Source organism: Drosophila hydei, unplaced genomic scaffold, assembly GCF_003285905.1.
Source record: "Drosophila hydei strain 15085-1641.00,03,60 unplaced genomic scaffold, DhydRS2 tig00000075-arrow-arrow-pilon, whole genome shotgun sequence".
NCBI lineage: Eukaryota > Metazoa > Arthropoda > Insecta > Diptera > Drosophilidae > Drosophila > Drosophila hydei.
In genome coordinates, this window is record NW_022045660.1 from 1 (window position 1) to 19,855 (window position 19,855).

The 19,855-nt window shown below is 38.2% G+C and overlaps 4 protein-coding genes across 4 annotated transcripts; 2 read left to right on the forward strand and 2 right to left on the reverse strand.

The window, feature by feature from the left end:
• Positions 1-315: 315 nt before the first annotated feature.
• LOC115482816 (pinin-like) lies at positions 316-1,558 on the forward strand. The gene is given in 4 exon segments (XM_030222980.1): positions 316-723; positions 725-984; positions 1,050-1,312; positions 1,352-1,558. Coding segments are annotated over 4 exon segments (1,047 nt in total). The 5' UTR covers positions 316-406.
• Positions 1,559-1,900: 342 nt separating this feature from the next.
• LOC115482818 (myotubularin-related protein 14-like) lies at positions 1,901-18,032 on the reverse strand. The gene is given in 10 exon segments (XM_030222981.1): positions 1,901-2,425; positions 2,692-3,093; positions 3,155-3,334; positions 3,435-4,073; positions 4,346-4,571; positions 4,574-4,622; positions 4,624-4,830; positions 4,832-4,939; positions 4,941-5,135; positions 17,280-18,032. Coding segments are annotated over 10 exon segments (2,259 nt in total). The 5' UTR covers positions 17,397-18,032; the 3' UTR covers positions 1,901-2,289.
• Positions 18,033-18,378: 346 nt separating this feature from the next.
• On the reverse strand, positions 18,379-18,901 carry LOC111600583 (dynein light chain roadblock-type 2). Its single transcript, XM_023316770.2, is given in 3 exon segments — positions 18,379-18,449; positions 18,452-18,680; positions 18,740-18,901. Coding segments are annotated over 3 exon segments (324 nt in total). The 5' UTR covers positions 18,764-18,901.
• A 155-nt stretch (positions 18,902-19,056) lies between these two features.
• LOC115482819 (dynein light chain roadblock-type 2-like) lies at positions 19,057-19,597 on the forward strand. Its single transcript, XM_030222982.1, has 3 exons — positions 19,057-19,158; positions 19,213-19,291; positions 19,353-19,597. The coding sequence occupies exons 1-3, from the start codon at positions 19,156-19,158 to the stop codon at positions 19,562-19,564; spliced, it is 294 nt and encodes a 97-aa protein (XP_030078842.1). The 5' UTR covers positions 19,057-19,155; the 3' UTR covers positions 19,565-19,597.
• The last annotated feature ends 258 nt before the right edge of the window (positions 19,598-19,855 follow it).

The window sequence follows — 19,855 nt, forward strand, 5'->3', positions numbered from 1 at the left end:
GTAAATAAAAAAATTAATCAAGCCTAGTAAGCTGCTAGCCATTTGATAATGTTTTTTATAATAAAAATTATATTATATAGTTATAGTTATATTATGAATAGTTGAAAAGGTAATAAAATAAGATATAACATATCATCCCTTAACTCGAAAGTTGAAGTGAATTCCTGTTTCAGCTTGCAATAAAAGTCAAATACCGTGGCGATTAATTTTTACAATAAGCATCGCAAGGCTCGGTTAGGGATGATACATGTGGCATCATCTCTAGCTCCCATCACTAGCGATAAGAAAATAAGTATTCTTATCGATAGGTCCATCTTCATTTAGTTTATTCTCTTAAATTTATCTCAAATTAACAACTAAAAAACAATAGTCTAGACTATTGAAATAAAAAAGAAAGTATAACATAATGGACAATAATGACTGTGAGGATTCAACACAAATAGAAATCAACATCACAAATACAAACGCGAATTCTCAAATAGTTTTAAACGATCTTCGCCTTCTCGAACTGATCTACATGTATCCATACCTATTTAGCAAAGCGGTGGATCCCCAAGATGACAAGGACTACGAAGAGTGGGGTTGGGAGGAAATAGCCAAGGCCTTCAACCATGGGTACGAAGGCTTACAGCTCAGTACCCCCTTTTCCGTTGAGGAGCTCCGCTGGCGTTGGGACATCTTGCGTTCCCATCTGTCCCTTGTTCACAAAACAACAGGACCGATGGCCAAAACAACTGCACACTATAATGTGGAAAATTAGCAAGATGATGGACGTCAAGCCGCGAGCGAACGTCAAGGGAGTTACTCCAACGCAATTGTTTATTCTCAATCAGCTGCCGTTCATTGAACAATTGTCGCCGACACTGCAAAGGCAGTTAGAGGTAGAGGTACTGGATGCCATATTTAGTGAAGAGCGCGATGGGCGTTCAGTGTGCAAGTCCTCGGTGAAAAAGAAGCTCAATTGGTGCAGAGCGATTACGATGAGTTTTTTAAGAAATATGCGTCAAAGACCTGCCTAAAAGTATTACTTCCATCAGCATCAACCGCAGCAAACTTCAACAACCTGCATTGCATGCCAGATCCAAAGCACCCACAGCCTGAACCAGAACATACTCATCCAGAACCACAGTCTGAACCTGAGAACCCACAGCCTGCATCAGTGCATTCACAGCCTAAACCAGAGCACTCACAATCTAAATCAGAGCCCCCACGGCCTGAACCAGAGCCAGAACCACAGTACACACAGTCTGAGCACCAACAAGCTGAACCAGAGCACCCACAGCCTGAACCAGAGTATGCGTCTCCAGAACCAATTGATCGCCATTCCAAACAACTTATCAAAGAAGATCCACCATATCTTCTTAAAGTAGAGCAGCAGAAGCTACAGAGTCAGTCAGAAGTAGCACCCGTTCAAAAAGATGATCTTCAGCTGCGCTATGTGCCGCTCAAGAGCGCCAAGCACTATGTAAAGCGGGTTGAAGTGAGACTGAAGCGGTTGGATCTGAAAGACCATTTGCCTATGTCGAATGTGAGGCGGGAAAGCAAAAGGCGCTTTTAGTTGCGTTTTTTGGAAGTTGGATAACAATGTAAGTTCATCATAGAAGGGGTCTCTGATCAGCTGAAAGAAGATCAGAAACTGCCAATAAAGAGGCTCGCTCAGTGCCAAATACTACTTCAATCTGAAAAACTTAAATAAGAAGGATTATACGCTTAGTTTTTATATCAAATGCACAATAATTTATTTAAAAAATACATTACTATAAATTACAACTTAGAACTATTATTTTAACTGATTTCAATTTTGTATAAACAAACATTTTTTCGAAACAAATGGGACATGCATGCAGCTGAGCTGGCTATCTACAGCGCCTGGAGAGGATTGCACGGTATATATATATATAGATATATATATTTGTTGTCCATAGGATGTGGAGTGCAGGCGCTGATCTGCGCTCAAGGAACTTGGCTACTTGTACATTGCATATTTTCCTCTACTATTTTTGTTATGTTTTTCGCATTTGTTTTCTTTTTATTATCAACAAGTCACAAAGAACGTAATTCAACATGTCTACAAAATACAGTCCATGGTAAAAAAGCGCAGCACTAACAAGGCTAACTAACAAACAACAAAGCCACAATCCCAGCAGTCAGTCCATCGGTCGGTCGGTCGGTTAAATCGGTCGGTCGGTCCTTGTGGATGTGATCATGTGGCATACTTTCAACGGGTGCACATTTCAGTTCCAGTTCCAGTTCTAGTTCCAGATTTAGTTCAGTTATCAGCCAAATAACCTAAAACAGCTGATCCGCCAAATTGCCAATAAACGTCGCCAGATTCATTGAGGAGCCTTCTTTGAATTTCAGTCCAATCGTTTTGCCATAAGCTTGTATGAAGATCGCGCGTACAGCGTTTAACCGTTGTTTGCGTCTACAAGGAATAAACATAGCTTTATTAATTCGAATAGGTAGAGTAAAAAGTTTCAAGTGATTAAACTGCTTCAGCTTAAATCCCTTATTGTTAATAATTTTACTGGATCAAACTTCTAATTTGAATCGTGCTTGTAGCTTGTGGCTTGCAGCCCTGGTTTGGCTGATTAGATATTAGGTACTAGTTCTATTGAACCAAAATTACAGAGTAGTCACTAACGATGCAAGTTCATTTGAACATTTTATAATGGATTGAATTGAACTTACAAATTGATGCACTGCTTGGAGGCTGCTGCGCTGGCACTGGCATTGGCAGAATCCTTGGAGGAACCATTAACGAAACCGTGCGTGTTGTTGCTACTGTTGCTGTTGCTAGTGTTGCTCATGTTGCTCATGTTGCTGTTGCTACTGCCGCTGGCACTGGGATAGGCGCTGGGCGTGTTTGTGCTGCAATGATATCCGTTGCCGCCATTGCACATTGGAATGTTGTCCGCCTGCTGATGCTGTTGTTGATGCTGCTGCGAGACAAAGCGCATCATGTAACTTCCATTCATCATGGAGTCAATGGATCCGGTATCCGTGACCACCTGCCAGCTGCCGTTCGATGAAGTCGATTCCTGACGCTGGCGCGCATTCGAGCCGGGCACAGAAATTGGGCTAGTGCGGGATCTGCGTGAACAGGAAAACAATGTCAAATATCTTGTAAATACTAGACAAGTAAATGTATTACCGCTTTGGATTCGGGGATCGACTGGTGAGCGGATTAACGAGCGTTGGTGGTGCAGTCGCTGCTACTGCTGGTGCTGTTGTTGTTGTTGTGGCATAGAAGTTATCTGTTATGGACATATCACAGTTGGAACAGTTTGAGTAGCTATCGTTGCTGTCTTGATCGAAGGCCAAAATGTAATCTCTGCGGGAACATAAACCAAATACCAAATTTAGTGAGTCAACAATATAATAGGGATATTCATGATCCCTAAACCGAAAATATTTAGCTGAAATGTACTTACTCCTTGAGTGGCTCATCGTCACACAAGTCGGATTTGATGACAATGACACTGCTACCGCTGCTGCTGGACGTCTTGGTGCGCTTGCGGTGCTCCACAATGCTGAACTCCTCGTCGGTGATAAACTTGAGGACGTGAAAGCAGAAAAACATGATGTCCTCGCCCCGCTTGAGGCGATCGGGCAGCTGGTGGCCAAACAAATACCAGTCGTAGGCGAGAGTAAAGTACGCCATTTGCAAAGCGTTGAGTGACTGATGGATGAGTCCGTCGGCCCACAGCGATAAGCGCACCAGGGAGACGAAGAGGGGCGTGCGATCCCAGCCGCTTATGCAGTGTATCAGCAGCCCTGAGTTATCTTCCTGTATATACTTAAGCGTGGCACGCAGATAGTTTTGGGTAATAGTGACCAGATCCCAGTCCCTGTACTCAGGCCAAATGATGTCGATGTCGGCGGCGGGTCCCAGATTGGGTATATTAATGTTGGCATCGTTAAATGACTGCTTCCAGTTGTAGTGTAGATTCTTGGCCATGTAATTGTTGTCCCGGAACTTCTTGAAAAATTCACAGCCCGGATACGGCAGCGATAGCAGGTTAAAGCTCTTATAGTGCTTGTTCGGATCCGCCTTTTCCGACGAAGAGACGCTGTAAAAGTTGTTTTAACATTATTATTAATATTCAATTTGCTGAATGAAGTCGACTCATTCACTAGTTCGATCACTAGTTCGTTTCTAAACGATTCGAACAGATCGTTTAAAAACAGTTGAACAACTCAGTGGAACATGAACTATTGAACGTCTAATATGGATCGACTGAATATTAGCGTTCACTGAATAAGTTCCGCAGTTTGTTCCAATGAACTGTTCCTCGAACTTATTCTAAATGAAAGTTTATTTGATGTGTATTTGTGGACTTACGCCATGAAGTATTTGAGTTTGCGATTCTCTACCATGAGGTCTACTATGGTGGACACGTTCAGTGTGTTCAGTAGTTGGATGTCGCTCTTGATGACTTCATCGTAGCTGAACTGCGACTGTGCCTGATCGTTGATGTGATTGATTAGTGACTCGTCCGTGGTGTCGGCCTCGTTCTCCTCGCCATTGGGTGCGGCATAATTGCCGCTGAGGCAATCGTAAGCGTATCTACTACCTTACTGCCGTACGTTTCTGGCATCACGGACAATGTGGCCGAACGGGCAGATGTATTTGCCCCGATACATTATAACGGGCACCGCGAAGCGCTGCCTGCAGCGCGCAGACTTCGCCATAGTCACCAGCTCACGTATGCGCTGTATATCATACTGATCCTCATAGATGGTGTTCTGCCTGCGACTGCTGGTTGCGGTACTTGTGGCAATCGACTGCTGTTGCGGATGCTGTGGCGTCTGCAGCGGATTGGCGAAAGGTCACAAAGGCCTGAATGCCTACGCAGCGTTGGGCGGCATTGTTGCTGCTGCCATTGCTGCAATTGCTGTTGGCGCTGCCGTTCAGCGGCGTCGCCGTTGTCGTTGTGGCCCGATGAGCCGCCGCCGCCACCTCCCAGCCCATTGCTGGGTATTAGCGTCTTGGCCATGTGGCCATGCTCGTATTCCGGTATGAGTATGCGTCCAGGATAGCGAGGACTCAACAGCCCGTTCGAATTGTCCAGCTCAATGAGGCTGTATTCGAGCTTGAACAGAAACTCGCATTTTTTTGAGATGCCATACTCCTGTAAGTAAAGAATATATTTACGGTTGTTTTTTATCAGTGCCGCTAAATTTAATGTAAATAACAATATAAACATTTCAGAGCAACGGAAATATATATATAAATATATATTTAAAATTGGAATCATTAAGAATTTCATTGAGCAGCTGGCAGTTGGCACGCGTTTTATTTTTAACATGCGATAATCATCATGATCAGAGTCTGAAACTCACAATTAAATGCCGTTGGACCCCGCTGGGGGTTATCGTCCATATTAAATAAAGTCGACTAACCGTGAAATTCTCAATTCCCTGCTTTTCAATTTCAATTAACAAATTGCTGTAGTGATAAAACATAAAAAGGAAATGTTTATAAAGGTCAATTGCTCTTGCTCATGACTCTCAGACACATCAGAAACCCCTTCCCCGATAAGACCGCAATATGTGAGGGGCGGCTAGGTAGATTATAATGCATTTGGATATTAACGTCTGGTTCTGGTTATTTTCAACTGCAAATCGAGTGAATAATTAGTTTCATTAAGTCTATGATTGACTACTCTATTCCTTATAAGATCACGCTTAGAAAATATCACTTCATATACATAATTTTTTCATCTTTCGAAATCTAAATCAAAAGATATTCTAATACTTTGAAAGTCACAAAATATTTATTTTATAAGCAATACCACAGAAAATTTAGCTTCCATTTTAATATTCATTCTTACTAGAGATGTATAAAGCAGCAGGGGCTAGGATCAAAAGTTTGGAGTTATAGATTCACCTCAAGTGTGTTACACTTCAAATACCCTCAACACAACCCTCTAAATCGTAATTTGTCTATAGCAACTAAGTGTAAAAGTACTTAATTTAGCTTTATAGTTCATACTATTATATTATATTAAAACTTTGACTTGCATCAAATATGGCAAAAAGGAACATAATAAGCGTTTCACGCGTACAAATACTAATCTACGGACGGGGGCACCATCTCAAGTTAATTTAGCTCCTAAAAATAGATGCGTAAGCAAGCCTAGAGGGTTTGCGCATTCGCCATCATGTGTCCATCGGACGGCGAATAGTTAATAAAAGGGAGATAATACACGTATAGGCCACTAAGCTAAGCCTTGACTGAAATTGATGCAAAGCCATTAAAAACCTGGTTTTATTACCACAACAAAGCAAAATCAAGAGAGAAGCGATAAAACAAGAGCTAGCAAAACTGCGCAAAAAATTAAAACAGCAAATGCGGCGCAACTAGCGAACCCACATACCAAAACAAACGTGGCAAAAAGACAAACACACCCACTTGCACACTGTCCAAATACATGTGTAAAATTGTAGCACACATGCACGCACATACCACACAAACTATGCAGAGCGAAACAAACGAGCAAAAACAACTAAAACGCAATTGACAGAAGCGGCTGCGAATGTGTGTGTGAGGTGAGAGTTAGGTAGGCGGGAGAGTGAATTCCGGTTGTAGTGAGAAAGCTTGCGGTGAACAACTGTTAAATGTAGGCATCGGTTAAGAACAACAAAGAAACGGTTCAGTTGACAGCTTGAATTTTAAGCAGAGAAGCTTGACTAAGGGAAAATAAATAATTTACAATACAACAACAAAATTTTTAGTTTAATCTTCACATGTATGTAAGATGTTATATATTGACATATCTATAAAAAAAAAGTGTATTATAGACAAGCGTAATTAGTAAAGCCAAAGTGAATTCTAAGTCAAATGTAATTGTTGGGTCACGAATGGAACATTTCTTTCTCGCACGCACACATAAGGTTTCAGGCAGATAAGACGCTGTAATCACTTCTCTTCGATGCAAGCAAAAGTTTGCACAAGTGTTTGGCTTGAGTAAGAGGCCAGAGAGTCAGAGTCAGTCAAGGAGCGTGTATGTATATGTGTAGTTGAGAAACTAAAAATCTTGGCATTTTTAAATCGGCAACTTGTTCGCAGTCTCGCTGTAAGTGTGAGTGAAACAGTGCTACTTGTTGTAGTTGTGGCCGCGGTTGCTGCTGATGTTGATGGTGTTACAAGCGCAAACACGCACACAGCGAGGAGATTGGCTTGTATTGCGAGTATGTGTGCGTATATTGAACTGCTTGCTTGTGGCCGCTGTTATTGTTTGTTGCACTTTTGTACTGCTGTCTTGTATTGTTGTTGTTAGTGCACATGTTTATTTTTCTTGTAAGCGCAGCGAGGCACAGCATGCAGTTGGCTGTGCTCTTGGCGCTGCGCGCCTGTTAATAAGGCGCTGTAAAACTTAAAAACAACAAACAGACGCGCGCGAAAGTAAAATAGTTTTGAGTGCTTGTTGTTGCCGTTGTCGTTGTCGTTGACGTCGGTCGCTGTCGTCGGTTAGCGATTACAGAAACCGACAGACAACCAATGCAATATAGTTTTGCTGCTATCGTAGCAACAGTCGCTGTCGCTGTTGCTGTTGCTGCTAGTATTACTACTGCGGCTGTCAACGTCACAGCTATAGCAGCGATCAGCATCAGCTGCTGCCCTGACCCAAAAAACAAATTTAAGACGAAGGCTGTTGCTGTTGCTGCTGCTACTGCTGCAGCTAAGCAGTTTTACATGGTCTGTAGTTGAGATCTCGCTCTTCCTCACGCTGTCTCTCTCTTACGCTAGACGCTTGGCTCAAGCAATGCAGTTTTCTTACAAACCCGATTTTGAAGACTTTGCCAGTGCTGGGCAAGCAGAAACCGTCGCTGCAAACCGCGACAACAGTTCCACAGTTGGTTTTTTTTCAACTGCGCTTTCTGCAATCGAACGGCCAATCAAGAAGTGAAACCAAAACCACCAGCGACAGCAACACCGACGCCATGACAGTCCAAGACCAGGCCAGCAGCAGAGACAGCAGCAGCAACAGCAACAACGACGACGGCAAGAAAAGAAATGAAAAGAAAAAGAAAAGAAGAGAAACAGACAAACAAGACACACAGCATGTAAATAAAAGTCTCGGTTGCTTTGCAGGCATTTCGGCAAAGCTTATCATGGGCATCACGCACACATACACATGCATGCATGTACATGCACATGTATGTGTGCATGTAACTGTTCATGCATATTCATCAATTGCTGAACACGGAAAATTGCTTTTCTTGAATGAATTATTCAGCGCGACAGAGCGTCACTGGAAACAAGTTCACATTAGGGGCCGGGCCACTGACCACACCTGGTACATGCATTCTGTAAAGTTCCGTTTACTTTGTTGTTGTTTCCAAGCTTACACAAATTGTTTTTGTTATTTTCGTTGAGTTTATAGCGTTCAAAGACCTCGAACAAGTTTTCAATAACGATACACAAAATGCCGTGGATAGGCAAACATAGGATATTAATTATTAACATATGAAATATGTAAATGTGAAATCATGATTAATTGAGTATTTGAATATGCAGTTTGACAAGGTCATTTTATATACATAGATATAGGTGCACTTACATATGAAGTTTATGAGCATTAATAACATTTGCATATCTCGATTGTTCACAACTTTTAAAAAAGCTTCGGCCGAAGCAACTCTTGCAATAACAACAAATATATACTTGTTTAGACGGAAGCGCTTTTTGCTTGGCTATAGTTGTTAGAATGAGAGAAAGAGAGGGGAGAGGAGGAGGAGGAGAAATGGAGAGAATGTGAGAGATACAGATATGACGCTGTTGCTTTTAGAAAGAGCTTTTATCTAACTGCAATACAAGTAAACAGCATTGTCAACACAGATTTTAATAATATAATATATTTAGAACATAATAATTTGCAATTTTTTGTATATATATCTAATTTATATTTCACTGTCAATCAATCAAGCTTTATCTTGCCTTAGGATATTCAAGAGACTTCTATATCGCAAAGGGAGAACGAAGAGCTGAACTGCGCAGCAGGTAGAATTCTAAACAACATCAGAAACGACTCTAATTTCTCAATTATTGATCGAGAAGAAAACCTAATTCAGAGATGGTTTAAATGCTGAGCTCGATTTTGAGTGGGAGTGTCGCTGCCTATATAAAGGGTCAAGCCTGCAGCAGCAGTTGCATCCCTGATCTCCCTGATCTTGAGTGATCTTCTTCTACTAATCGGGTGTGGTAAATAATTGAATATTTAATTATAATATTTAGTATATTAAAAACAATTGTGTTGTTATATATTATATGGCTAATTTTAGGTACAATTCTTAATAATAATTTTTAGTAACATGATTAAATAATAATAATTAGTAATATGATTATCATTTGAAATATAATAACAGTAATATATATAATATTACCAGAGCACTATAAATATGTAGCTACACAGATGCCTATATACATATTTATATAAGAATAATAATGATAAATTAGTATATTTAAAAAAAAAATGGATGAAGCATTTGATCTTTAGATTATCTAAATAATAAAAAAATACAAATGTGCAGCTGAAGCCCTCAATTCGGAACAACATTTAAATGCTGTCAGAGATGCGTTCGCCATTCAATTATTATCGATTTATCTGCTCGTCAGCAGGCATTCATAAAAAGCAGGCAGCACCAGCAGCAACAGCAGCAGCATCGGCATATCCTAATCAGGATGTGTGCGTGCAGCTGGAGACTGGATGGACAAATCATGCGCACCTATTTCTGGCTTTGCAACTGTGCCCGGGAACCGGGTCAGACATCATAATGGCAACTGGTTGTCCGTCCATCCGTCCGTTAGTTTTCGTTCGCTCTTGGAATGGCAGTAACGCATTGGAAACTTTTGCTAATCAAATCGAAACGAGCTGCAACTGCAAGAGCATTGGCTTCCGTTAGTCACTCTCCCGGACATGCGCTCGAACCTGCCAGATTCCCAGTTGCAACCGTTTCGCTTGGTTCTGCACACCTGTGCCAAGTGTCTGTGGCGCGTCCCACGCTAAAATACAGCGTAACTAATGCCAGACAGGGCAACAGGCAAGGCGAACCCAAGGCCGAGCGATATGCAGCACTTCCGCGGCTTAAGTTCACTGTGCAACAGGCAACCAGATACAGATAGCAAGTAGCAAAGGACCAAAGTGACATTGGCACAGTAGGACGAGGCATAGAAATTCAATGCCAAAATACCTTAATAGGATATTTGCCAAGTAGTTCCAAGGAAAAAAATTAAGGTATTCATATATTTTTTAAAAAATAAATAGAATATATTTAATAAATTTAACTTATTTTTAAAGCAAATATTAAAAAATTGTTATAAATATGTTATAAAAATTTGTATATTACTTAATTAATAATTATACCTCTGTCCTCTTCAATGCGTAATTAACTAATTCTAAAATTTGATTTTTTTTAGCGCCTCTAGAATTTTATTCAAGCGTTTCACAGAATAAATGATTCATAAAAATAAGCATTAAAAATTCATATTTGAATAATAACTTTAAATATGATTAACTGTAATTGAACAATTTTGAAGACCTTGAACTATATTTCGTTCAATATTTTGTACATTATTATATTTAAGATCAGTCCAAACTTCAATCAAGTTCAGTCTGTCATACAATTAAGCTTTTATTTGAGTTCTTTCGTTCAGTTCATTAACTATATAATTTTTTTGAGTTACTCAGCTGTGAAGAACAGTTGACACGTTCCTGATCGTCTGAATAATACGTAGTCCTAATGAAGCATATATATTTAAGAATATTTCATTTATGACTCATATATTAATAATTGAATATAATAATAGTTATCCACAATTCAGTGTCTTGCTCCACTGTGCACTTACGCTTGGCCATTTCGCTGGAATGCGTCGCAGCTGAGCGGCTTCTTTGATTCATGTGCGCCTGTCTACCGTATTCCAAAGCGCCCACACAATGACAACGCATTACAGTGGGCAGAAGAGCGGCACGAACGAGAACGAGAACGTGAAGCTTGGTCGCTGCACCCACACAGGCGCTGCCAAACGGCACAGGCGCACAGAAGAGGCCAGAGTGGAGGCAGAAGAGAGCTGAGAGCTACAGTTAGACAGATGATGGCGTGGGCGTCCTGCGCACTGGCGACCAAATGCACAATTTGTTCGCTGGGCGAGTCAACACTGTACTGCCGGCTGCATGCAACCCCCGATAAGTGCAGCTGCTGCTGCTGCTGCTGCAGATGGCGCGTGGGCGTTTTTGCAGCCTGGAAGCGATTTGGATGCGAGCTGCCAGGCGAGATACACAAAACACACGGAAGGAAAACGAGAAAAACGCAGCTGCAGCTGCAGCAGCAGTCGCAGTCGCACTTACAAACGCAAAACCCCAACAAATTTGATTACGCAGCCAATTAAAAAGAAAGTAAAATAAAAAAAAATAAATATATATTTAGAAGTGTATTTAGTACTGGTCTGCATGGATCTGCTGCAGGAAGATCATCTGTATGTGGCCATCCTCAGCCTTTTGGCTTTGGAATTCTATTGCCTGCTGCGTTTCTTTGTCGTTGTCTACAACATTTTCGAATGCATTTTGGCCAACGTTAACATTTGGCTAAGCAGCAACTAAGCAGAACAACAACAACAACAACAACAACAGGTGGGTACAATTGAAAGTGAATTATATATATAGTCTATATATACTTTATATACGACTTGTACATTGTTGCATATTTATTTGTTGTGAACTATTTTTATCTGCTAGCCCAGCCCCGTACACAATCTCATTTTGGCGCCCACTCGATAACGGGCTGCACACACACAAACACACACATATTAACGTACACACACACACACACAATGTCAATGTCATTGGGCAAGGTTTGTTATAAATAAAATTAAAAAATAAAAATTAAAACCGAATGCAAACAAAGCTAAAAAATACTATAAAATGAGCAATAAAAAATTGTTGTTAATTTTAATGATAATTCATAAGCAAAGTAATACGTAGAGCACTTAAATAGTACAGTGATGCATGCTTGAAATATAATAATCAAAATAAAATATTGCATATAAATAAAATGTTTTTTATTTTATTTTTTAATTATTTCAATTTTTATTGTAATTTAAAAAATAAAAATATTTTTTTAAAATTTCAGCTTTGATCAAACTCAATTTTTAGGTTAAAAATTTTTTTTTTAATATTTAATTTTCAAGGAATTAAACATATTTCAAAGAATTATTTTAAATAATTTTAAACCAATTCTTGGTAATGGGCATGTAATATAAGAAATCATTTAACACAATGCCTAAAAGCAAAACTTTTATTAAATTTTCTTTTAATTAAAAAAAAAAATTGTAATAGCAGATATTCTAGAGTTTACTTTGTACATATAAATACATATATACAAATACAAAGACACAGTTGCACAATTAAACTTTTGGCAAGCCTAACAACTTAGCGAGCGACCACTGTACTTTATGTTTGCACTTTGAGCTCTTCATACACCGAACCCATTGCAAATAGTTTAACTGGGTATATAGATTTTATTTGATTACAAGGAGCAGTGGCCGATACCATATATATTATATATGTTCTTGATCAGGATTATGGTTTGAGTGCTTGTTGGATATTTGAGATTATACACATTAAAGATTTTTAAGGAAACAAATCGCATAACAATTTTATTCCTTTCCACAAAGGCAACTAAAATGTATATCAAATTAAGCTAGTTAATATAATCTCACATATATTTGGTAAGTAGTTTCATCTAATGTGTAAAGATCTGTTTGCTATCTTACAGAGTATCTGTTAGTCGCATACGGCAAACAATTTGTTCCTCTGATTTGTTTGCTTTGTGCGTGTTTTTGCAATATTTTTGATGTGCATTTGAAGTTCAACATTTAATCAGCTCAATCGCCTTGGCAACAGATGAAAGCTGATTGCAAATTGTTGCCTTCCTTTCTAATGCTCGAGAATCTTTAGTGCTATATACCTTGTTATCCTGGAATAATCAAAAGTTGATATCAAGAACTTTTATAAGAAATTGATCATATAAAATGATATTAATTCCTCTTTTATTTATGGAGATCTCTCTGTATAAATATCTATATCTTTATATTATTATTATATAATATATATATTTGGTTATTTCTCCAAGCAAACCAGCCCACTCTCTCTATAATTGCTATCTCTTTACAGATTTCTCAAAAATTAAGTAATCGAACGGTATATATAAATCTCTCTAAGATGGCTGGGAGTAACCAGCGCACCGGCTGGCCACATCGCATGAAGAGCTTTCAGTCCAAGCAGGCGGACATCAATTGGCTAATCATGAAATATCTAGTGGCAGAAGGCTATTTGGATGTGGCCCAGGGCTTCGAGGCTGTGGCGCGACTCGAATCGGAGACGACACAGCTGGACCCAGTGGAATATCAGAAGCGCATCAAGAACGCTGTGCGCACCGCTCAGGTTCAATATGCCATCGACATGGCCAAGCGGCTGTACCCGAAACTATTTGAGAGCGAGAACTACATGTACTTTCACATGCAGCAGCTGCACCTCATTGAGCTAATACGCGAGAGCAACAACTATAAGAACAGCGTCTCCAGTAAGACGAACATAGAACTAGACATGGAACGGACCGCACAGCGCTCCGTTGAGGAGAAACGTGAGCTCGACTCGGCTCTGCGCAGAGGCGGTCATACTGCGTGCATGGAGCCCAAAATGATGTTCCTGGTGAAGCTAATACTCTGGGCACAGCAGAAGCTCATAAGGACGGCTGTGCCGTTAGATGTGATGGGTTCGATCTCGAGATGGATGACTTCGAGTTCGAGCTGAAGCGGGCTATGCAAAACAATTAGATCAATCGATCCATCGATCAGACGAACATCTGATGTCTACTGCAAACTATACAAATCTTGGATCTACATCTATATATATATATATATATATATATATATATATATATAAATGTATACAATACAATGTTTTTTTTTTTTAGATGTGCTTAAAATACAATGTTCAAATATCTTGATGTGTAACAAGTTCAATTGGTTTTATTCTTCATAAGAAATCGGGTTAGACAGAGGGATTCATTTTATACTCGTTCAGGAGAGTAAAAAGAGTATATTGGCTTTGTGCAATGGTCAATTTGATCACCATTCATCTGTCCGTATAAAAAGCAAAACATTTTTCTCTTATTGCACAGATATAACTATTCAATCTATAAGTTAAGTATATTTATCTGTTTGAAATTGCATATTCTAATATATATTTATATATATACAAATATATCATAACATAGATGACTACAAGATGTACAGCTGCCTAACTTCGTATGTGGACTTTAGATAGTTAAGTTATCTGTAGAGAATGGATTTTCAGGGTATATATATTCATGTCCACCTGTCCGTCCACAGCAATCTCGTATACCACAACAGGGTGTAGAGACTTTTCTGTTTTTTTCAATAGATCATCTTATTATCTATTATCGATAATAATCGATAGATGCCATTGATATGCTCTGAACGGGTATCTAGAGCAGCTTTAATTGTATTGGGATTATTTCGACCCTTTGTGAATATCAAACAGTTGCAATTTATATATGTATATTAGGAGTATTTCTTATATAATTTATTTGCTTTGTTTTTAATTTTTTAGAACTCGCAGATCGTGCTACTCTCAGTCTATTAATGATCGTTCTCTACCCATTCTAGTTCTGGTCGTAAAGCTGTTGTTTTACTTTGCCATGAGTATTTACAAGTCTTTCTCTATAATAAAAATAAATATAAAGTCTCTTTATATATATGCGCTTATGTAATACCCTGAAATTAAACTTTGATCCCTGTTCAGTCAGTTCTGACTTGATCTGGCGCCCATTCAAAATTAAACTGAAACGCAAATTGTTTGCTCACGTGCCAGCATTAAAGCTATAAATAATTTCTACAAAATTAAACCTTAAGTAAAAAAACAGAAACACAAACGAAAACAAAACCAAAAAACAAAAAAAAAATAGAAGCAGTTAAGTAAACAACTTTAAACAAAGAAAAGAAAACAACAAAAATACGAAAAGTTTCAAATTAAAATGCAGCTAGCGTCATATGAGGTGCAGGCGCTTTGCTTCTTCTTCTTTTTTTTGATAAGAAACTTGGGTTGTATTTATAAAGTAGAGTATTGATACGGGTCTAATCACTTTATAATGATTGCTGTTTGATTGATTGACGAGTGCACAACAAAGCAAAACAATAAACAATAAGCAACAAGCAATAAATTCAGACGAAAAGCGAATTCTAAAATATTGTTTTCTAAATGTAAGTCCAAACTTGCAAGACCTATGCAAGTAGCTGTAACAGATTTTATATATATAATATATATAATTTTTTAATACTATTTACGCCCTGTTGTCCAGCTGCTACCACAGGTACTGTACAGTATAATTTGGATTCAGAGACTTGAAATTTCGTCTTCGAAATGTTCGAAGAAATTGAAGCCAGATTTGACATCTTGAGATTAGCCGGAAATGATTTAATTATTCTGAGACCGTGAGCGGGTATTAAGTAGTCGGAGGCACACTTGTTTTTTTTTTTCAAGTTGCTTATAAAAACCTTTTCTAATTCACTTCAGAAATACTGAAACTACACAAAATATTACTGAAAATATTGAATTACTTCCTTTTCAGTTCGTATGGCTTAAATAATACAAAAGAAAAAAACAAATATATGTAAAAATTACAACATCAAATTTGCTTTGTTTAAATAGTTAATTTGACTACAAACTGAATTTTTCTAAAGCTCTGAAACACGTACAGATCGTACGTGTTCAATTGATATGCTATAAAATAATTCAATTTGTGATTGTGAGACAGATTTACATACATACATACATAAGTACATCACAAGGGTATTTTGAGTTCATTAGGTTTTTTTTTACAATATTTAATTTAAATAAAAAAGAAAATAAATGCTAGAGAAAGAACATTCACATTTAACATTCCTCCTTCTTTATTTTCTTTAGTTCTTTTTATTTTCTTTTTTGCGCTGACAAAGTTGTGCGCTGATAAGAAACTAGTTGCGTTCAGCGCTGATAAGCGCCAAAAGTGTTTGATAAACGAACAAGTACAAGAGAATAGATAATGTGCACAACATTCTAAAGTTTAGAGTGCAGCTGCAACAATGCAACAGGCAGCGCAAACATTTGGATATTTCTTTCGAATTCACTTCGATTTATTGCAAAGCATTTGCGCTTATCATTATTGCATTGCAGCTGAGTAAATGCATTGAGGCGGTGGGAAAGGGAAGGGGAACGGTAGCAGCGTTTTAGTTGACTCGTTGCTGTTACGTGCCAAGTTTTGTAATACACACGTTTGTATGGCATTTGTTGTTTCGCTGTTGCCAACTGTTTGCGGTTTTCATTTGCATATATAAATAAATACGCTCTCTGCCCCTCTCTCACTGTCTTACTCTCCCCCACACACTTACAGGCTCATTTGCATGTGCATTTACACATGTTGTTATTGTTGCCGGCTAGCGTTTAGCGGTCAATTAACATGCAGGTTAACAGGAAGTTAACAGAGAATATCGAAGATGCAACAGAAATGACCAAGAGTATTGCTGTACGCCCCACAAATCTTGCAAATGGGTTTGGTTTTTTTTGCGATAGTCGATTTGTATATTATATATATTTGTATATATAAAAGTAAATTGACTTTTTGTTATATATATAAACGCAATCGAACTTTTTGCCTCATAAAACGTAATTTTATGCAGCCCACATAAATAATGAAATATTGGGAAAATGGGGCCAACAAACAAATTAGTCAAGTGCGTGTCAACTGTTTGTTGTAAAAGTCGTAAATGTTGTAATTGACTAGCAACAAACATAACCGTAACTCGAAACGATGGCAAAGCATGTCAAGTTAAAGAAGAACAAGCAGCAGACGAGCATATGTATGTAGTTTTACGTGTTTTTTTTTTTGGCTGTTGATATAAAACGTGCAAATCTTAAGATGCTTTCATCGATTTCCATTAAGCAGAGCATTGGGGTTTAGAGGGAGATAGCAATTGAAAATAATTTAGAGCAGTGGTTACGTTTCAGTCCATTGGGCGCGGCTACATGAAGGGAAAGGACAGGGGTGGGTTACAAGTAAATTTTGCTGTTAAGGCGAATTTAAGCAACATCCCTGCACGCCCTACCCCGTCTACATTTTCTTTTTGGCAATGTTCAGCACTGTTAGCGGAAATGTTACTGCACGTGCACGTGCGGCGCCTACAGGCTTTTTGACGTTACAGGCTTTTGACTTACCGTTGTGCCTTCCTCAAAGGCTACCGCCTCGAATGATTTTTTTTCGAAAGTTTCTAATAGATCGTGTAAATCCAGCTGTGTCACGTTGACCATTTCGTTTAGCGTTATGCTGCTCATTTTTGCGGCGCTGCATTTACCGTACGTTTTGTGTGGGTGTCGCGTTCGTTTGTAAATTCTATTTCTGATTCGCACACTTGCACAATCTTATATTGCAAAGACCCACAAACACACACTCACACACGAGTATGAATAGGAATACGAATACGAGTATAGTTGAATATTTGCTTAAACAATATATTTGATCTACTTCTGCTTTGCGTCTATCGTATCTGCGTTTGAGACCGAATTTTTCAGGTGTTTCTTTTTATTTTGTTGTTGTGCTTTTATGTCTGCATTTGCTTTGCGTTCCGTTTTCAAGTTTGTTTTGTCAACGCCTTTTTAGGCTGAAGCGCGACGTCATCAACTTTTGCCGCGACGTCAGCATTCACTTTAGCATCGCCGCGCGGTAAAAACGAACCAATTTGCACACCTTTGAGCAAAGTCGTACAAATTTGATTAATTAATTACGCGCTAGTATTTTTGCTCTTACTTTAATTACGACGTAAATAGCACACCGACCGAACACAACAAAACTCTGCGTACGTATGTGTTGGGCTTGCCTCCCGTTCATTTCGTATGTTAACTTAACAGTTTACGAACATGATACTAACAGCGCAGCCAATAATGTTGTAAATGACATTACTACATTTTACAAATTGTTAACTGAATTCAATTATTGTTGTTAACTGAATCAATAAATACAAAAATTAATTTAACATTTTAAATTATTTCTTATTGGCAACAATCATAATATGTAGCTAAAGTTTGATTAATAACAAAGCCAAAGCAGAGTTAATCTACTTTTATAACAGCGCTATATGTCAAAAATACTAGACCGAGCACAACATCGATAACGTGAAACCGATTGCGCTGTTAACGCAAAGAGTACTCCTGTTAACGCAAAAGTGCAACAAAGTGGAGTGGAGTTTAGCCCGGTTGGCATCTAATTCAAATTCAATATTTATAAGAAAATTTTACTGTCACTAAAATGCTATCAACTTTATTTATCTGCATTCTGCACAACAATTACAGTTATTTTAGCGTCTGGCACTAACAAAACTTCGTGGGTTTAGTGCGTACCCGTAGCATCAACAGTTCATCACTTGGATCAATGTGTTCCATTCCTCGCTCGATTCTGCCTCGAAGCTCTTGAAAGAGGCCTACAAATTTGACAGACGACTTAAACTCCATAGTGCTTTTTACTGGATGTCCCAATTCGTTTACAATAACAATATCACGAATGTTTTTCTTCTTTTGAATTTGTTGAAAAGCTTCTTCCACATATTGCCTCGTTCGTGGTGGCTATAGATAAATAATTATTTTGCTTTAAATGTTGAGATTCTAATTGAAATCAGTTATACCTTTTCTGGAGCAGCTTTAATCATGATTAATCAATTAATTCGGTCAATGTCTATTATACGTTTTTTTTTTTGGGTTGTCATGGATAAGTTATAGAGCTAACGACTGTTATATAGGTCTGCAGGTCAAATACCGGTGTTCAGTGTGACCCGCATGCAGATATCTTAAGTAAATGGTATTTTTATTGTAAATGTTCAAATGTTGAACAGAAATTATATTTAATTTTTTTAAATAAATCTAGTTCAAAAAAATATTGCATAAGGCATAATAATAAATAACATTGGACTAGTATTTTTTATTAAATATGGTTTTTTTCTCTTCTTGCTAGGTGGTCACACCACCGTATCGAGCAAACAAAAGTTATTTTTTTTTGCAAAACATTCAATTTGCAAGGGATTGAACTACATTCTAAGTTAAAATGGTAAATAAATGGCAAAACATTAAGAAATCAATTTATATTAATTTTTACTGACAGTCGCAAGAAGTAGAAGAAACGCTGAAACGAATCCAAAGCCATAAAGGTGTCGTCGGAACAATTGTTGTCAACAATGAAGGTGTGTTTAAAATTTCATTCATTTCATTCATTGCCTTAGTAACGCAGAGTTGGCTTATTAGGTATTCCAGTTAAATCAACGCTTGACAACACAACAACCGTTCAATACGCGGGTTTGATGAGTCAACTGGCCGACAAAGCGCGGAGTGTGGTGCGCGATCTCGACCCATCCAACGATATGACATTCCTGCGAGTGCGGTCCAAGAAACATGAAATTATGGTCGCACCTGACAAGGACTTTATTCTTATTGTTATTCAAAATCCAACCGATTAAATGCTTATTAGGCGAAACTTATAGCTGATAAAAAGTTGCATATTTCCCTAATTTTAATGTATATACAAATAAGTAATCTGACATACTTATATATATATATATATATATATATATATATATATATATAAGAAAGTCATGGAAGACATATCGTGATCTCATTGGGGGAGTCAACATCTTGATTAACATTTGCAAATGGTTTTTAGCAGCTGGTTAAAAAGCGAAATGTTAACATTACATCAACAGAGCTCAGCTGTTGTGCTGGTACCAAATGTTAGCAATCGATTGATGGTA